Source organism: Sycon ciliatum, chromosome 5, assembly GCF_964019385.1.
Source record: "Sycon ciliatum chromosome 5, ocSycCili1.1, whole genome shotgun sequence".
NCBI lineage: Eukaryota > Metazoa > Porifera > Calcarea > Leucosolenida > Sycettidae > Sycon > Sycon ciliatum.
In genome coordinates, this window is record NC_088647.1 from 12,790,135 (window position 1) to 12,808,591 (window position 18,457).

General features: G+C 47.9%; 1 protein-coding gene across 1 annotated transcript; it reads right to left on the minus strand.

The window, feature by feature from the left end:
• Window positions 1–509: 509 nt before the first annotated feature.
• Window positions 510–9,953, minus strand: LOC135817656 (lipoamide acyltransferase component of branched-chain alpha-keto acid dehydrogenase complex, mitochondrial-like). Its single transcript, XM_065330883.1, has 2 exons — window positions 9,612–9,953; window positions 510–1,314 (listed from the first exon to the last, which is right to left on the minus strand). The coding sequence occupies exons 1-2, from the start codon at window positions 9,714–9,716 to the stop codon at window positions 1,147–1,149; spliced, it is 273 nt and encodes a 90-aa protein (XP_065186955.1). The 5' UTR covers window positions 9,717–9,953; the 3' UTR covers window positions 510–1,146.
• Window positions 9,954–18,457: the final 8,504 nt, after the last annotated feature.

An 18,457-nucleotide genomic window follows, 5' to 3' on the forward strand; every position in this document is an offset into this window, starting at 1 on the left:
GTCTCCTGAAGTCCAACGACGTCCATACTGTAGCGCTGCAGCTGCCGGCAAACAAGATCGATTTTTCTCTCCTCGCGGAGTTGTCTTTTTGAATTTTTGATATTTTTTGAGGCAGTGTTCAAATCGCCGTCCACGTTCACCACAGTTCTGACGTTCCACGTCCCCATGGACAACACAAATCTCCTTGCTGCTGGTGCACGTTGCGAGCCGAACTCTAAGCGGGGGTTTGCAGAGCCTCCGCGCTCAGGCGGACGAGGTTCAGTACGAGTGGTCACATCGGAAGTGACCATGGTGTCGACACTGATTTATTTCCTCGCCCGCGACGACAAGATGTACGTCGTCTTGTTCAGCGCAACCTATCTAATGCTCCTGTCATCAGGCACACACACACACACACACACACACACACACACACACACACACACACACACACACACACACACACACACACACACACACACACACACACACACCTCAGACCTCAGACATGCCCATCGCGGGAGCGATGATAGCGAACAGCTATGTTAGACATAGCAACTTGTGCTGGGATTACACCATTCAACAGCTTGCAAGGCTGATGAATTGACCGCCACTATTTTTAGCCTGGTATCCACCACACACACACACACACACACACACACACACACACACACACACACACACACACACACACACACACACCAGGCTGAAGAAGTCATCTGGTCATGGGACACAAAGCCTGGCTAAATTCTATCCAAGCTAGTTATGGGCGTGACAGGATAATAATAATAATAATAACGTATGAGGAGAAGAGAGCGTGATCATCACCAATGACTCCCCATGGTTGCACACGCTGCTGTGCAAGGCGGCATATGCCCATCACGTATACTTACTACAGTGTATTTTTAATTTTTTTAACAACTGAAGTGCAAGCGCACCATCACCAGACAACATGAAAGTGTCAGAACAGTTGACTGCAGTTAAAACACACCATTCTCGACCTTGCGTGCGTAGATTCCTACAAAAAGTGAATTGTTTTATACTCCGAGAGTAGAATTTATTGTGGTAAAAAAAAGAAAGAAGGTGTTATCGGCAGACTTTGAATCATTTAAATCTGCGTGAGAAAAAGTGGGTTAGTTGAAGTTAAAACGAATGTGTCCGCTTGGTTCATCGCATATCGGCTAGGAGCGTGGCTGGGTTCTCAAGGTACTGTTTCCAGAGGTTGGAAAAGCGTGCCACAGTGGCACCGTCGATCACACGATGATCGGCGGACCAGCTGACGTTCAGAATACGCGCCTTGACCACATTGTCGTCTTTGTCAAACCGTGGCACCGCCTGGAATACGCCGAACAAAAGTACCATCATCACACAGCATAGACCAAAAGAGCGGCTTTGAAGTAACAAAACATAGAGGCCTTGCAGAACAAATGTCCATAGTGGCGATGGAAAAATCAGACAACGAAAAAAATCCGCTTATTGGCAAGAGAGAGAGAGAGAGAGAGAGAGAGAGAGAGAGAGAGAGAGAGAGAGAGAGAGAGAGAGAGAGAGAGAGAGAGAGAGAGAGAGAGAGAGAGAGAGAGAGAGAGAGAGAGAGAGAGAGAGAGAGAGAGAGAGAGAGAGAGAGAGAGAGAGAGAGAGAGAGAGAGAGAGAGAGAGAGAGAGAGAGTGAGAGTGAGAGTGAGAGTGAGAGTGAGAGTGAGAGTGAGAGTGAGAGTGAGAGTGAGAGTGAGAGTGAGAGTGAGAGTGAGAGTGAGAGAGAGAGAGAGAGAGAGAGAGAGAGAGAGAGAGAGAGAGAGAGAGAGAGAGAGAGAGAGAGAGAGAGAGAGAGAGAGAGAGAGAGAGAGAGAGAGAGAGAGAGATAGAGAGCAAGAAAAATTAATAGTATGCAGGTCTGAGGTGACTGGTGACTGGAAATCAAGTCAAGACCCACAGTTCAAGCTGAATCTGTTTGATGATACATGCACAGCAGGGGCGTCGGAAGGTATTTTAGTGTGGTACGGTCAGCCATCTGCATGCCAAGCCAGACCCATGGTCGAAATTTTTGAGGGGGGTGCTTTAGCACCCCCCTGCCTACGCGCCTGGAGAGAGAGAGACAGAGAGAGAGAGACAGAAAAAGAAAGAAAGAAGGAAGGAAAGAAAGAGAGAGGGAGAGAAGGAAGTGCGACCTTGCTTGTGCGACTCTGTCATAATGCTGTTCAGTATTCTCTCCTCTCCCCCATGCGCTCTCAGCCGAAGAAACGTAATGATACAGTCGACCTACCCTTATAACGATAACCTCTAGAACGATATTTTACAAAAGGCTATCTTTGTAAGGCTGCTTTGGCTCAACGCGAGCGCATCTTGGGTTCTCTTAGACTCAAACTCAAACTGTTGCTTATCATTAGACAACGTAAAACCAAAACCAATGAAAACAGAAACGACACGAGGAGACAAGCTCCAGAAAAAAGGGCTAGAAAACCGTATGTCGTACGTGAAGACCATGGGAACGTCGTAGGCGTACCATGGCGCAAAAGGTAAGTAAAATACTTTAGAAGACACGATAGAAAGAAGAAAGAAGACTGTATAATCAATTGCTTGTATGCTTGTATGTATGCTTGGTGCGAACCATTAGTTTGTGACAATACTCTTATTCATGCAATCTCTAACAAGCATGCAATATCTAACAAGCATGCACTATTGACAAGCATGCAATATTCCACACTCCCTCCAGATGAGAGCTTAGAAATTAGTGTACTACATGTACCTGACTCGTTCCTACAACAGCGTGATGATCCTAGAGTACCGAGCATGGTACAACGTGATGCTCTCATCTAACACAGAAAATTGCTGCTGCAGCTCTATAAGGAGCCGGCATTAATCAGTTGCTGTCTGGCCTTATCAGCTGACCGGGCAGCATCTCTCTTCGGACGCATGGCGCCGGGGTGCGCACCAGATTGCTGGATAGCGCCGACTGCCATGACCGTGGTAGATGTTGCCTTCCGCTCTCTCTCGACTTCTTCACACTGCGATGCTGCGGAGCCGCTGTCGACTTCTGCTCGGGATTGTGGCTCGTGTAGCCACTTTGGACCAGTGTACCAGATGGTACTGGTGAGCTCGCTGGGCTTCACTCCGCGTGACGGCAGGTCAGCTGGGTTCGAAGATGTTGGACAGTACCTCCAGCAGGACGTCGGAACGAGACGTCGGATCTCTGTAACCCGGCTCTCCACAAACTGCTTCCATGTTTGCTCCACTCCAGCTATCCATGCCAGTGCCACTTGGGAGTCTGACCAGCAGAGAATCTGATCAATCTTCAGCTCTGCCAACGTTGATGAGACGGATGCCATCAGGCGAGCCAATACCAGTGCTGAAAGCAACTCGAGGCGGGGAATGGTCTGTTGCTTCAGCGGCGCAACACGAGTCTTTGCCGCGACTAGCTGTACTGAAGTGCCCACCTCCGTCGTGAACACAATGTAGATGGCTGCTGCATAGGCTCTCTCGGACGCGTCACAGAAACCGTGTAGCTCGACACGTGTGATGTTGCCGTTCGCGTCTGTTGCGTAGTGCCGTGGCAATGAGACTGGTGGCATGGCCTTCAATTCCCGTATCATCGTCTGCCACTTGCCAAGACACTCTCCCTCCAATGGGTCATCCCAGCCCATCTTCAACTGGCATAGTTGTTGGTGAAATACCTTGAGGGTGATGGTGATAGGTGCCAGGAGTCCGAGGGGGTCATACATCTTGGCTGACGCCGATAGGACTTGGCGCTTAGTCACTGGCGAGTCGACCTTGGTCGTGCTGAACACCTCGTCGACGCTGAACGTAAGACGGTCAGATGTCCTGTCCCATGGAATGCCCAGAACTTTGGTGGTGGCTGCGGATGAGCCGTTCAACATGGTCTTGGCATACGAGTCGTTGTCCACGGCGACAGTAGGCAGACCGTTAGTCGACAGTGGTGTCGCTGCGGTACCATTGACGATCTCATTCAACTCAGCGGAGTTGGAGACAAACTTGCGCAAGTTGAATCCGCCTGTTTCAAGGTGATTCTTGGCACGGTTGAACGATTCCAACGCATTGGCATTGCTGTTGCCGCCACTCGCAACATCGTCCACGTACAGACTCTGCAGCAGCTTCGTAGTGAACTCGGGATCAAACTTGGCGAGATGGTGTTGCAGGGTAGCGTTCAATAAGAATGGGCTAGCGGATACACCGAAGACAACACGCGTGAATCGGTACGTCTTGAGTACCGGCTGAGCGCTTGTGGGATTGTCGACCCAGAGGAAGCGTAGGACGTCGCGGTCGGCTGTCTCAATCCCAACCATCAAGAACGCCTTTTCTATGTCTGCGGTGAAGGCTACCGCATGCGTTCGGAACCGGAGCAGTATGCTGGTGATCTGCTCGAGCAGCGGTGGTCCCGTGTGGATGCAGTCGTTCAGGGACGGATGCGTCTTCACCTTGGCTGAGGCATCGTACACCACACGAACCTTCGTAGTGGTCTTGTCCTGCCGAATGACAGGATGGTGAGGCAGGTAATGTACTTCGCCCACCACGTCGTGCTCTGTAGTTGGCACCTCCTCGATGATGCCCTTCTGAAGTTGCTCTTGAATTACTGCATTGTATTCCTTCAGAATTTCTGGTGACTTCTGCAGTTTCTTGAGTGTTGACTGCAGCCGTTTCTCGGACAGACTGTAATTGTCTGGAAGCGCGCGATGATCCTCCCTCCATGGCAACCTGACCGTGTACCTCTGCCCATCGTAGCGGATGGTCTGTTGGAACAGCTGCAGAGTATCCGGTTCATTAGGCAAGATGCCGATGGATTCAAGCTGCCAGAACTTCTGGAGTAGCTGGACCAAAGCGCTGTCTGGATCTTGCACGGTAGATGGTTCGACGTCACAAGCGTGAACGGTTGCGACGTTAGTGGAGATGATGCCTGAATTACACCTGCCTGTTGGTCCGGACAGAACCCACCCGAGGCGAGTATCGAGAGCAGTTGGCCCATCATCTACACGAACGATGTCGCCCGTGACGATCTGCCAATAAACGTCAGCGCCGAGTAGAATGTCGATGCTAGCTGAGCCGCCACAGTTGTCGGCGAGACTGAGATTCTGTAGAGACTCGTAAGCTGTGACTACATCTGCGGTGTGCTGATTTTGCACGGGTGCACAGACTGATGGCACGACGATGCAGTTGACACGAATCCGGTTGCCATCGACGCACTGAATGTCCAGTTCGACCACGTCCCGGAGTGTGCTTGGGCTTGGCTGTTCGCCGCCAAACGCGTTTATCACTACACGTTCTTGACCGGAGCGGCACACATCCAGCTGAGTCAGTACCGATGATGTAGCATACGAGCGTTGGCTCCCACCGTCTAGCATTACTCGCACAGGCACTTTTCGATCTGGACGTTGAGGCGAGACCACCGAGGTCTGTGCAGTTTGTAGAAATACAGCTCCGCTGTCGCTGACAGTAGCTGCGGTTGTTGACGAAAACACTGACTTCGACCATTTTCCACTTCCGCCTTGTCTAGATGGCGGGGATGATGTCTTCGCGCCAGTCCCAGGCTGCTCTGACGACTTGGGTTCGCAAATGGACGTATGATGTCGATGCTCACATTTGCTACATCTCAGCCTGGACTTGCAGTCGCGAGCCATGTGGTTCTTCTTCAGGCAGATGAAGCAACGACCATTCTTGCGTATCAGCTCCTTGCGGCGCTTGATGTCTGTGATGGACGAACATTGCGAGGACTCGTGTCCGCTGCCGCAAAACACACATTCTACGCTCGATGAGGTGACGGTAAGAGCTGCTGCTGTGGAAATGTCTGATTTGGCAGGCTTGCTCATCAGACGTGTGGCTGCAACGCTATGCGAGACACTCTGCAGGGTCTCCTCCGCTTCCGTGCGGAAATCTGCTTCCCGTACTAGCCACTGCAATAGCGAGTCGACCGACTCGACAATATTGTTATCGCAACGCCACCGGTGGTACGCCGTTAACAGATCTTGGCTCAGCTTCTGCTGCAGCTGAGTGCAGAACGTACCGTACGACAGCTCATTCTGACGGCCAGCATCAATCAAGTTAATCTTGGCGACTTGCACAAGATCTGCGAAACGCTCAAGCTGTTTGGCTGTGCCACGCTCACGGATTGCTGGCATGTCCTGGAGCGCGGACATGTGGACGGCTGTTTTGCGCTTCTCACCTCCGTACTTTTGGTCAAGTCGCTGGAGTGCTGCTGCGTAGGCCGCTGCCGAGTAACCATACGTCTCGACAGTCTTCAACGGTGGACCGGACAGATATTGCCTGAGCTGCAACAGCTTCAGCTCCGGTGACAGAGGCTGTTGATCGACGCAGACGTTGAAAGACGTACGCCATGTGTCGTATAGCTTTTTGTCGCCGTCAAAGGTTATTATTATTATTATTATTATTACTTAAATTTTGAATAGGGCAATCCCCAAAGGTTGGTATCTTGATCTTTCTTAAATGACGGTAAACGTCTGATGGTGGATTGCCTTGCGGTGCATGCGAAGGACCAGGTGTGAATCCTGGTACTGGTCCAGTCAATCCATACCCATTTGGGGTTCCGCCATAAGGGCCATAATTGGATGCTGCTTGTTGGCCTGGGTACAGTGCACTTCCATTCTGTGCAGGCGATCCACCAAAAACGGCGTTGACTGGTGGAGGTAGAGCTGGTGATGGGTACAAACCACTGACATTGTACTGCGTCTGTAGACTCTGTACCCCAAAAGCGGCGTTGTTGGACGACACTGCTGCAGGTGGAACTGGTGACCACTGTGTCGAACCAGCTAAATTTGGCGTTGTAGTTGTACTACACGGCGGCGGCCACTGGCTAGCTGCCGTATCTGGCTGCGTCCATTGCGGGGTTTGACTCTGGGCCGCTTGTAATTGTGGCACTCCGAGTACGTCGAGCGGCAAGCGGCTACCGTAGGGGATCGTACTCGCAGAGGCCGGGGCCAGGTGGGAATGTGCTCCAAAAGAGGCTGATGCTGATGCTGCTGAACCACCATAAGCGGACGCTGGGTCAGTCGCGGTGCCGAAACCCTGAGCAAATTTCGTTGTGTTTACTCTCGACGACGTACCACTCGCAGTTAGTGTACGGGCTGAACTGAGTCTGTGTTGTTGTAGTTGTTGTTCCGTATTGCAGCAATTGATCATGCGTTGCCTGCGTCCCAGGATATCGCCAAGACCTGCCATACTGAATATTGGAGGGACAGCCTACACGACTGTCGATATGTCCATACCTTGCGAAACAGCATACATGGACGACGTTAACCTGTACTCCACGGACCGTCAACATCTAGCGTGCGCACTAACAGAGGCAGAGGTAGTGTTCAAAGAGTGGAACCTCAACATCAACCCTACCAAGACCGAGTGGACCCATCTATACCAAGAAGAGGATGTTGCAAGAAGAGGTGAGGAACGATGGAGGTCCACCCGGTTGCTTGGTTCACTGTACGGAGTCACAGAAGACCTCAAGCGCCGGCGCCAGCAAGCCGCAGCTGCCTTCAACACACTTGTCAACCTGTGGATGCGGAGACAAGTTATCTCTGAAGCAACCCGCCTGAGGTTGTTTGATGCATTTGTGCTATCTATTTTGACCTACAACTGCGGCGTGTGGGTGCTTTCATCCCGGGATGCTATAGCAATGGATGCGTTCCACAGAAAGCAGCTCCGCCGTCTATTAGGGATATCTTACCCGGAAATTATCTCCAACACAGACCTATATGCCCGCTGCAATGCCGAGCCAATATCCGTACTAAGCAGAAGAGCACGGTGGAAACTGTTTGGTCATATTCTACGCCTCCCTGAAGCAACTCCAGCACAGGTGAGCATGACAGCGTATTTCCAGCGACAGAATCGGGGCTGGCTCGGACGCCCGCGCATCACCCTACCAGTGGTGATAGACAACGAATTAGCTAAGGCAACGTCCATGCGTCTCCGGAGTCTGAAGGACCTGGAGACACTGCGTTTGGTGGCTCGGAACAGGCAATCATTCAACGATATAATCGCACAGGTCACATTGTAGAGTGCAGATCACCTAGTGCTTTCAACAATAATAACGTACTTCCACATTATGGGAATTTGGTATAACCCCACACCCGTCATTGTTGAATATTCGATAATAGCGTGGATTTCCCCAACAATAATTATATTTTCATTTTTTGTTATCCTCTCCCATGCCGTTGTACATAAGCGGCTTGCCGCGGATATGTCAATACTACTATGTCAATACTACTGCAGCGTTGGTGTTGCAGCTGTGATCGTGAATGTACGATCGTCGTTTGTTCGTGTTGTGTTGGTGTAACCAGCACTCGAGACTGGTGTACTCGTGCTCGTCGTGTTCTGCATGATCTGTTGACGTCCGACGTCGTACGGTGACGAGACTGACGACTGTCGAGGGTTGGTACCGGTGTCACTACTGCTCACAGCCAGACGCAAATCTGTACTCACGCCAACACCGGCACCTGGTTGTTGCTGCTTGCGCTGCTCTGCTGGGACGTTGTTCCGGTCGAGGTCGCGCGCTGCTGGCCCTGTGGCCCCTGTAGCTGCTGACGGGATACCAGATACATCAGGCATGGACATGACTACATAATCATTCGTGCATGCACTATCCTGGCCTACAAACACAAGCTCCGTAGCTGCGGTGTTAGCATCCGATGCGGGAATGTGTACGGTACTACCACTAGTACTGGGTTCACTCTGGCCACTGGCCTGTACACTACGACTCGTGCTGGATGTATCTAATTCTTGCATGCTACTGCTACTCCACTGGAGCTGCTCCTGTGCAGTTCGTATTTTGTCTGTAGCTGAAATGGATTCCAAATACAGTAGGTATCGGTTATAGCGTGGGTGTTTGAAAAACGACATTTGATTCTTATTGCCGATATTTCTTACACACGATAAATCACGTGTGACATATCATATGCGCGGCTTGCGCGCACGTTTGGCATGTGGACACGTACACATGATACACACGGATCAATCAGACTCGCGGTCATGCTAGGCGACTGTGGCCGTGGAGCAGCGGATACGAGAGAAGTCGGAAGAAAGAGTCCGACTGGACAGAAAAAGTGATTCTCCAATGCTCCCTTGGACATAACTCTCTTTTTGTGTTGAATATTATTGTATTGAGTATGCACAGAGCACAGATGTTATTACTACAGGCGATACACTTTGCACTAATCTGGCATATTTTGCTACACAAAATCCATTCTTAGGGCCGATATATTCTACTATGCGATAATACTGCTTGTAAGAATAAATATACACATAAAATATGTATTATGATTGTGAAAAAATGAGTGTTCATTCTTGTAAGCAGTATATTCTTGTATACGACCACACTATAACCGATACGCACTGTATGCCTGAACTCTCTCTGGGTGACGGGTGTATCGCAACCCCGTGATTTCGCTTGTGTGTGCACTGTTGTATCTACTCATGCTGATATTTGCTAAAGTAGTGCTGGCCTGCGTCACTGCCTCAGTGTACGACACCTCTAATTCTGCAGTCTCCTTTGCCAAACTCTCTAAATAAGTAGGATTCTTGCAAAATATATCTGCCAGCTCTGAAACAACCTCCATCACGGAGTTCATCCTGTTCTCGAGCATTAGTAGCCCATATTTAATCTCCTCGACACTCACGGTTTCCGATACGATGGACACCAGCAACCCACGGCGGACATTAGTATATTCCGTCTTCGCCTTAGCCTTGGCGATCTTCTGCTGCGGACCAATACTATCTGCCATCTCTAGTCTTCTCTGGTTCGAATCCGGCGATCCGGCTCGAAGGACCAATTTACAAAAGGCTATCTTTGTAAGGCTGCTTTGGCTCAACGCGAGCGCATCTTGGGTTCTCTTAGACTCAAACTCAAACTGTTGCTTATGATAGTTATCATTAGACAACGTAAAACCAAAACCAATGAAAACAGAAACGACACGAGGAGACTAGACAAGCTCCAGGAAAAAGGGCTAGAAAACCGTATGTCATGTTTTTCGATTTTGACAGCATGTTACAAGGCGAGGACGCGTAGTGCTCCTGACTACAACCATAAACCGGTTGGCAGAGTCCCGGTCTTGCGACCATTTGAACCGTATTGGGAAAACCCAGGTTCGGACCCTCGTTACTCTACGGGTTGGTAGGATTTTTATAATTTTCGTTTTTTGTGTTGTAGAAGTCGTCGTGTTGCCGCCGTAGTATTGTTCACGTTGCTGCCGCTGCAGGGATCACGTCTGGAAGGATTTGTGATGTTATTTTCTTGTCTTCCTCTTTAATTACAGAGGAAGACAAGAAAATAACATCACAAATCCTTCCAGACGTGATCCCTGCAGCGGCAGCAACGTGAACAATACTACGGCGGCAACACGACGACTTCTACAACACAAAAAACGAAAATTATAAAAATCCTACCAACCCGTAGAGTAACGAGGGTCCGAACCTGGGTTTTCCCAATACGGTTCAAATGGTCGCAAGACCGGGACTCTGCCAACCGGTTTATGGTTGTAGTCAGGAGCACTACGCGTCCTCGCCTTGTAACATGCTGTCAAAATCGAAAAACATGTTAAAGGGGAAGTATACCCTAAAATCAAATTTTCACCAGTTGTAGTCTTCGGGGTGCGGAGTCGAATGGTCTTGGTCCGAGGAAGCTGAGACGCTCCCTTCCTACTTGAATCCCAATCGAACTCGCGCACTTCCACCGAAACTGGGTGACTGCGCCCTACTACTGTAGATGGGGATTTGTATGCAAAATGTCACTAAAAGCGCCATTTCGTTCTTATAAGAGCACGGATGACCGCGATTGGCCCATATGTTGTAGTCTTTTGGACGCTGAGTCGACTGGTTTTGGTCCGAAAAGGCTGCGATGCAGCGTTCCTCCTTTATTCCCAATCGAACATGGTTGAACAAGCGGTCACGTGCTCCTGCGTACACCAGTCACCTGGTCACCGTGCCTGCAGGGTACAACTTACTAGCCTGTTTGACCTTTTTTGGGTGCAGTCCTGTCACTCGAGTTGAACTCGAGTTGAACCTTGGTGTGAAAGTTGTCGCCTGCTGGCGCGGTGACCAGGTGATTTGGGCACCCAGGAGCACGTGACCACTTGTTCAACCATGTTCGATTGGGAATAGAGGAGGAACGCTGCATCGCAGCCTTTTCGGACCAAAACCAGTCGACTCAGCGTCCAAAAGACTACAACATATGGGCCAATCGCGGTCATCCGTGCTTTTATAAGAACGAAATGGCGCTTTTAGTGACATTTTGCATACAAATCCCCATCTAGTAGGGCGCAGTCACCCAGTTTCGGTGGAAGTGCGCGAGTTCGATTGGGATTCAAGTAGGAAGGGAGCGTCTCAGCTTCCTCGGACCAAGACCATTCGACTCAGCACACCGAAGACTACAACTGGTGAAAATTTGATTTTAGGGTATACTTCCCCTTTAACTACCAAGCAAGGCTTCTGTATATACCAAAACCGTATGTCGTACGTGAAGACCATGGGAACGTCGTAGGCGTACCATGGCGCAAAAGGTAAGTAAAATACTTTAGAAGACACGATAGAAAGAAGAAAGAAGAAAGAAGACTGTACATGTATAATCAATTGCTTGTATGCTTGTATGTATGCTTGGTGCGAACCATTAGTTTGTGACAATACTCTTATTCATGCAATCTCTAACAAGCATGCAATATCTAACTATTTTTTATTGGCCCGTAAAAGAGGTTTACAATGCAATATCTAACAAGCATGCACAAGCATGCAATATTCCACAGGTATATTATGTATCAGATTGCAACGACCAGGAGGCTCTTAGTAGTGGCTGCAAATGACCGATATCCGTCACTTGCAGCTGTGCATCAGAGACCTGTAGCTGGCCTGAAGAGTTGTAAAATTACTCCTTCGTAGCCGGGAGAGTCAGAGCGAGGGCGATTCACGGCTTGGTCAAAAAACTGTCGGCCTGGAACGTAAACGTGGATCTGCCGACACAGTTCACCTGGTTCACACGCCTGACCTGGCATGCTGCCTTGCGTGAAAGGAACATTTTTCCGAAAGCAAGCTTCTTCTCCAAAATTCGAAATTTCTTTCCAAAAATGCCGTCGTCCTTGACCTCGAAGCTGAATGTTGTTAGGACAGAAAATTAGCGAAGATGTAGCCGACCCATTCTGGCAAGCCGTGTGCCCTCTGGATATGCAGTTGTTCGCCATGGTCAACAATCTTCTTCTCCTTCGTTCGTACTTTCACTTTCCTGACCACGAATATAAGCGGTACCCATGCTCAGGTTAGTGTTTATTTGTCTGTCTATGCACATACATGTAATACAATGTACTGTTCGTGCTGCAGGCACTGGCCGATCATGGAAATAGAGGAAGCAGCCAGCTTTCTTTGAATTCTCATCCTTTCAACATAAATATGTACACACTTTCCTTGGCTCCTTTTTCCCACCGCCACCATGCATGCTTTTCAAATTTGTGTTTGCTTTGGCAGTGGTTTCATGGGTATCCTTCAGCCTTCCCTGGCATTCAAAATTCAGAATAGTTTCCACCCAGGTGCTAGTGCCTCTGTTCTGCTTAGCACATTGTAGTAAAATTATTTGCAACTGTCCACCACTGCACTCTTGGCTCACATTCACCACACCATAGCGAGGAAGTTTGTTCTTGGATAGATGTCTGGAGGATGTAGAGCATCTATCCAAGAACAAACTTCCTCGCTATGGTGTGGTAAATGTGGGCCAAGAGCGCATTGAGGAGAGGTGGACAGTTTCAAATTATTTAGCCACATCCGATCCTTTCTCCGATAATTATGGACATGTTTTATTATACCGGTATATTAAATGGCCACTCATGCTTCTATTGAGAGGTAACACCATTCAGGAAACTGAGGAAAGCCAACCGGTGTTGCACAGGATTTGAGGTTGGGAAGAAAAGATGTTCCGATAAAAGAACTGCGAGTACATGGGAAACGTATTATGGAAAGGGCAGTCTGAGTCGAACTAGGATCTCCTGTTCCAGAGCGTGAATATGAATACCGTAAAGTCGCGGATAAAAGCCGGGTTTGCATACAAGCACATCGCAGATAGAAGCCTGAAAATCAAACGGGTCGAATGCATATAAGCCCGTCGCGCGTAGAAGCCTTGCTCTATGCAAGCGCGGATCAGGTGGGTCAAGAGTGCATGCGCTATGTATGGTGCATAGTAAAACTGCCGCCATACCGGTAGTCAGTGGTAGATCTACGCGTGTCGCAAGTAGAAGTCTGGCATACAAGTCTGGCAAAAATATCAGTGGTGCATAATAAGCATGGTTTGCATTAAAACCTGATGGAGAAAGCGGCTTATGTGCTTATATTATAAGCCCGGCTTTTATCCGCGACTTTACGGTACAGTAGAATGCCGATATTCCGAACAATCACTTATTCGAAATGCCAGTTTTCAGATTGAGGAGCTAGAGTGTGTCTAGTTCCTGTGAAGAGAATGTGAGAACTGATGGAAACGTGAAGGAATGTGCAAGTCTTAGATGGATGTGTGACTGCTCCGTTATCCGAATTTTTCCCCATCCGAACCCCCTGGAGAAAGCGTGCGCCCGAGGGGTGCGGACAATCTACACTCTGCTGTAACAGTTATGTACAATGCGTGCCGATGCACATTGGACAACGTTGCAAATGTAGAATTGTAGGTGGACTGTGGTTCACATTAGACGATCGGAGTACCCCCACCAAACGAAGAGAGCTCAACATCACAAGGTAGAGCTTGCATGTACTATCGAAAAAGAGTACATATACCATTAGCTGATGTTGTTAGTGTGCGTTACGAAGTCTGAAGAAAATGTTGAACGATCTCGGCTGAGATGACGGCTACACCTTACCTCAGTGATTAGAGCATCGCTGGCCTCAAGCGAAGGTCCCTGGTTCGAATCCTGGTGGTGACAGTCAATTCTTTCTTCAGACCTTTCCCGTTTGTGCCTTTCCCTCTAACCAGTGAATATTACTGTTAGCTTCGTACTTTGAGTGATTATCACTTACAGTTACATATACAATGTACTTGATAATTTCTTAGCGCATGAAAATCGGAGTCAGTACCACAATATTCCTCCCTCACTATATGAGTCTAGATACTTTGAATGTGGAACAGAGTCCAGGACAGGATCGTCTGCTCTATCCGAATTATGGCCTGGTTGCAATTTGTCTATTTACCAGCAGGTACATCGCACCAGGGAGTCATAGCACCTACACTGTAGGGAGACTACACAATACTTTATAGAACTTTGGGTCAGGATTTGGAGGTTCTCCGTGATCTGTGCAACCCGCGATCACGGCCTTGACCTACTGACCCTGAGAACGGCCCAGGTTAGCAATACCATGTACGAGCGTGTATAGATCTGCCCAATGGTGCCCCAAGGGTGGCTGAAACAGGAACCCCTGGGTCGAACCCCATGTCATTTAGCTTTACAGTCACCTGTGCCGTCTACCTAGATGCTACAACTCCCTGCGTTGCACCCAGTAAATGCAGCACATCAAGTATACAGCCATGTAGTGTTGGTTGTCACCTGTTCTGATCGTGTGATATCACAAACAATCTTCTACGGTCCATTCATTTTTAATCTGGTACGTTAGGGGCCGTCCATAATTATCTATCTTTAACAGATTGAGTATCTTTGAAACGAGAAAAAAAATCGTTCATGGGCGGGTGGGTCAAGAAGGGTTTCGTAATGAAAAATATTGATAGCTGAAACACTAGTCCATTCCAGCTATTTTTCGTTGAGGGGTGAGTAGGTGGGGGTGGGGGACGGTCACAAGTTACTCATAACTAAACTTTTCACTTCGTGAAAATTATCGATAATGCCGGGTCCATAATTGTCGATCTTTTACACGAAGAGAAAAAGTTTCGTTTGTGGGTGGGTCAAGGGGAGTTTCGTTTCGAAAAAATATTGATATTACAGACACTGGCACGAGGGAAACATGGATGCAGTGAATGGGATTTTCGGTCTTTGACCACTTTGTGGTGGGTCTGATCTACTCACCTCCCACCGCTTAGGAGCTGCATCTGCGCCTTGATCCAAGAGGGTGGTGGCGTTCCTGCGGATGCGGAAAACTGGGCCTTTGGCCGAGTCTCACGCGAACCGTGAAATTTTTTTTTTTTTTTTTTTTTTTACAGACATCAATCGGGGGGGGGGGGGGTGGAGGAGGGTCCTTCTTTCATTTCGTGAAAATTATGGATAATGCTGGATAGCTCCTTTTAATAGTCTATGCAATAAAATAGTTGTTTTCTTCACACAGTACCGTAAAGTTTAAACAATATCCGGCCATGTTTGTACCGAACATTTTTTCGAAAGGTAATTTCTCAAATGTTGCCTTGAGTACATTCTCAGCAACATAGCGGGCCAGTTTCAAATAATTGGACTGCAAACTTGCATCGCTGGTTGTTGCAGCTCCATCACAGGTCGTATCACGGGAAATTGAGTCCAGCTTCACTTCTAGGTTGGGTGACACGTGATGGGCATCACTTCCTGCATGCTGGTGCATGTGACTCAAGAGCTCTGGCTGGCAAGCAGTTTTAGACTACAGGTGCAATACAAGATTTTTCTGCGATGTGCTATGCATTGTGCATTGCATTTCTCGAGAGACACTTCATGCTATGTGAAAAAAAGAATTTCGCTCAATGTGGTATTGTGCATCATGCAGTGCAACTTTCCCGCAAAAATGGACTCAAAGCACCTTATAGCTAGCTGTGGTTCACAGCAAAGATTTTCCTATTTGCGACTCTTGGTTTAATGGGTGCAGTAGCATGCATGTGCCTGGTGATATTGTTGCAATGGATCATAGTGAGGGCGTAGCAGTACTTGTGCACTGATAGTTGGTAATGGCATGAGTACATAACCAAGAGTGGGCAACTCGATGATCCCTCTGCCCATGGCAGAAAGTTTCATCACTTCGGTTTTTGTGGGCCATTGGGCTTATTAATACCATCATGCGTAGCCAGAGATCAAAACTTGTACATCACAGCTACGGTAGTTGAAGCAGAACAATGAACTGTGGATCCATGCCTACTGAACCTGATGAAACACTCTATCTACATGGCACATGTAGAAATATATGCGCGCTTGCTCATAATCATTGGATTTCGAAGCCGATCGCACCTTATGTTAGTAGTTGCACATTCTTAGCAGTTATGTAGTTTGATAATAACGTTACGATAGATTATCAATACTGGTGGAAACGTTATGCTGGTTGCATATTTTGCACCCGGTGTGCCATGACTAGGCATGCTAATTCATCGGATATTAGCAAGTTTGCCTGCCTGCTGGGTGTTGTATCTTAGCTTCACTGTACTACAAATACGATAGGCTCAGTTTTCCTAAATTGCTTCTTTATAACATCCAGTTTGTTTTGCTGCAATCTTTTCACGTGTTTTGCAGGATTGTAGCCAAGGGTGAATACCATTATCATGAGCGAAGGTCTCTGAGAACTCATGTCTGAAGGCTGGTCATGTTGGCCCAACGATGACTTTCATTGCCTGTATCCGCCACCTTCATACTGGAATGAACTGGAACATGTTCACTCTCTGTTTCTCATGTGGAAGGACAGAACAGATTGTTTGTCTGTCTCTGTGGATCACCGAAGGCTGAACAGTACAGTTGGAAGAATATTGGATCTCACGAAGTGACTGAATTTGAAGCGGCTGACATGCATCTGCACAGCGCTTTCTTTCTGAGATTTGCTTCAAGGCAGGTTATTGTGTACAATTTTGTCCACCGTATTCCTATATTTGCCAAACGTATTTCTCTGATAGTATTGTGACTACACACGCGCAATGATCTCTCCGTCATCAGTCTTTCGCAATGATGTGGCTCACTGACGACAGCATGCATAGCCATAGATCAAATGAGCAGCTAAGGTAGTTGAATCAGAAGAATGGATCAATGCATCCTGAACCTGGTGTACTGCCTATATGCACCCTCAGTAGTATTTGTAACGTGTTAACTATGAAGTATCAACATTGCTTCTCTTCTATGTGGGTGGTGTGAGTGAATGTCAGATGGTCTGTACTGCCATGGCCGATGGTGTTCACTGGAAGATGTTGGGTTGGACCATTGTGCCCTCTTGCAATATGCTGTTGCAGCCTGAAGGCAATGAAAAAGTTCGAATGCTGATCTGCTTTCAAGCGTAGAATGTTACATTATGTGCATTACATATTTGCATAATTATGTTCTGTACTGGAGTGTGAATGTGTGGCAAGGGCATGCACATGTAAGTATATCGCACTGCAAACAGCCTAAGAGTTCACGTGGTGTGTGATAAGTACACTTTTGGAAAGTGCGTGGCAGGGTCGAATCATGTAATGTTGAAACAGCCTTCGTGCTCCTCCCTTAATGGCTGCACAAGTAGAAATCTCCGTCTTCCTTTGCTTCTTTTTGCTTGAGCTGGCATGGTGGTCGTAGAGTTGGAAATTGTCAAATATGATAACAATCATTGTTTGGTCTGGAGACAAGAATGCATTTGGATATTTGTCCCAGGACTGCATGGCTTCCCAAACTGCATGTTGAATGCCATAGATGATTATTGTTCGGTTCAAGAAAGGACTCGTGGGTCTGTCTGGCTATTGTGAGCTCTCGCTAGTCCATTTCCATAGCACTTGCTCTGGATTCACTCGCTGGAATATTCTCAGTATAGAACAAGAAGTTTAGAAAACCTACTGGTGATATTAGTATGTTATACTAGTTTCTCCGCACTGTAACGCAGCTTTTGTTATCACACACATGCGGGTTATATAGTTTATCTACAATCCAGCATGATGTTCTTCCAAGAACGCCCCCGGCCTAGGCCCTCGGAACGACGTTCTTTGGTGTGCAACATCACTTATAGTTCTAAATCTTAGAATTACCGGTAAGCGCAGGATTTTAGTGATCACGGTTCCAAATGCATGTCATTGCACTCCACCTTTGGGATTTATTAAGAGCTGTATGCATGCCAAAGCTTGTCATAAAAGAAGAGCAGACTTAAATAGGCATCTTGTACGCATGATTTCTAACATGTAACATCCCTGCCGAAGAGTGTTCTTCCATACTACAGTAGAGTCGAGCGTCCAAGAACGTTGTGTCCAAGAGGTTAGCCTGGGGTGTTCTTATTTTTCAGCCATCCGGCTGCGCTCTTGTAGCATGTTCTTAGAAACAATCATGTTAGGATCATAATTATGTATCCCGAAAGCTACCGGAAAACCAACACCGCCATTCCTTTAAACTTAAGGTGGTGTTCTTAGCATTTCAGGCTGGACATTCTTGGGCAACACGTTCTTCGGCACCTGACTCTACTGTAGTACTGTACATGAAATACAGCTGCTACAACTGTAGTAATATAGAATGCTGATTATCCGAATGATTGATTGTCCGAACTGCTCAGGCTGCATGGCAGCAGGCTGTCATCAACATGCATCCCATGATAATTTCGAGGAGCTGGAGTGTGTGCCAAAAAGAATGAGAAATGAAAGTATGCATGAGGAAATGAGTATGTT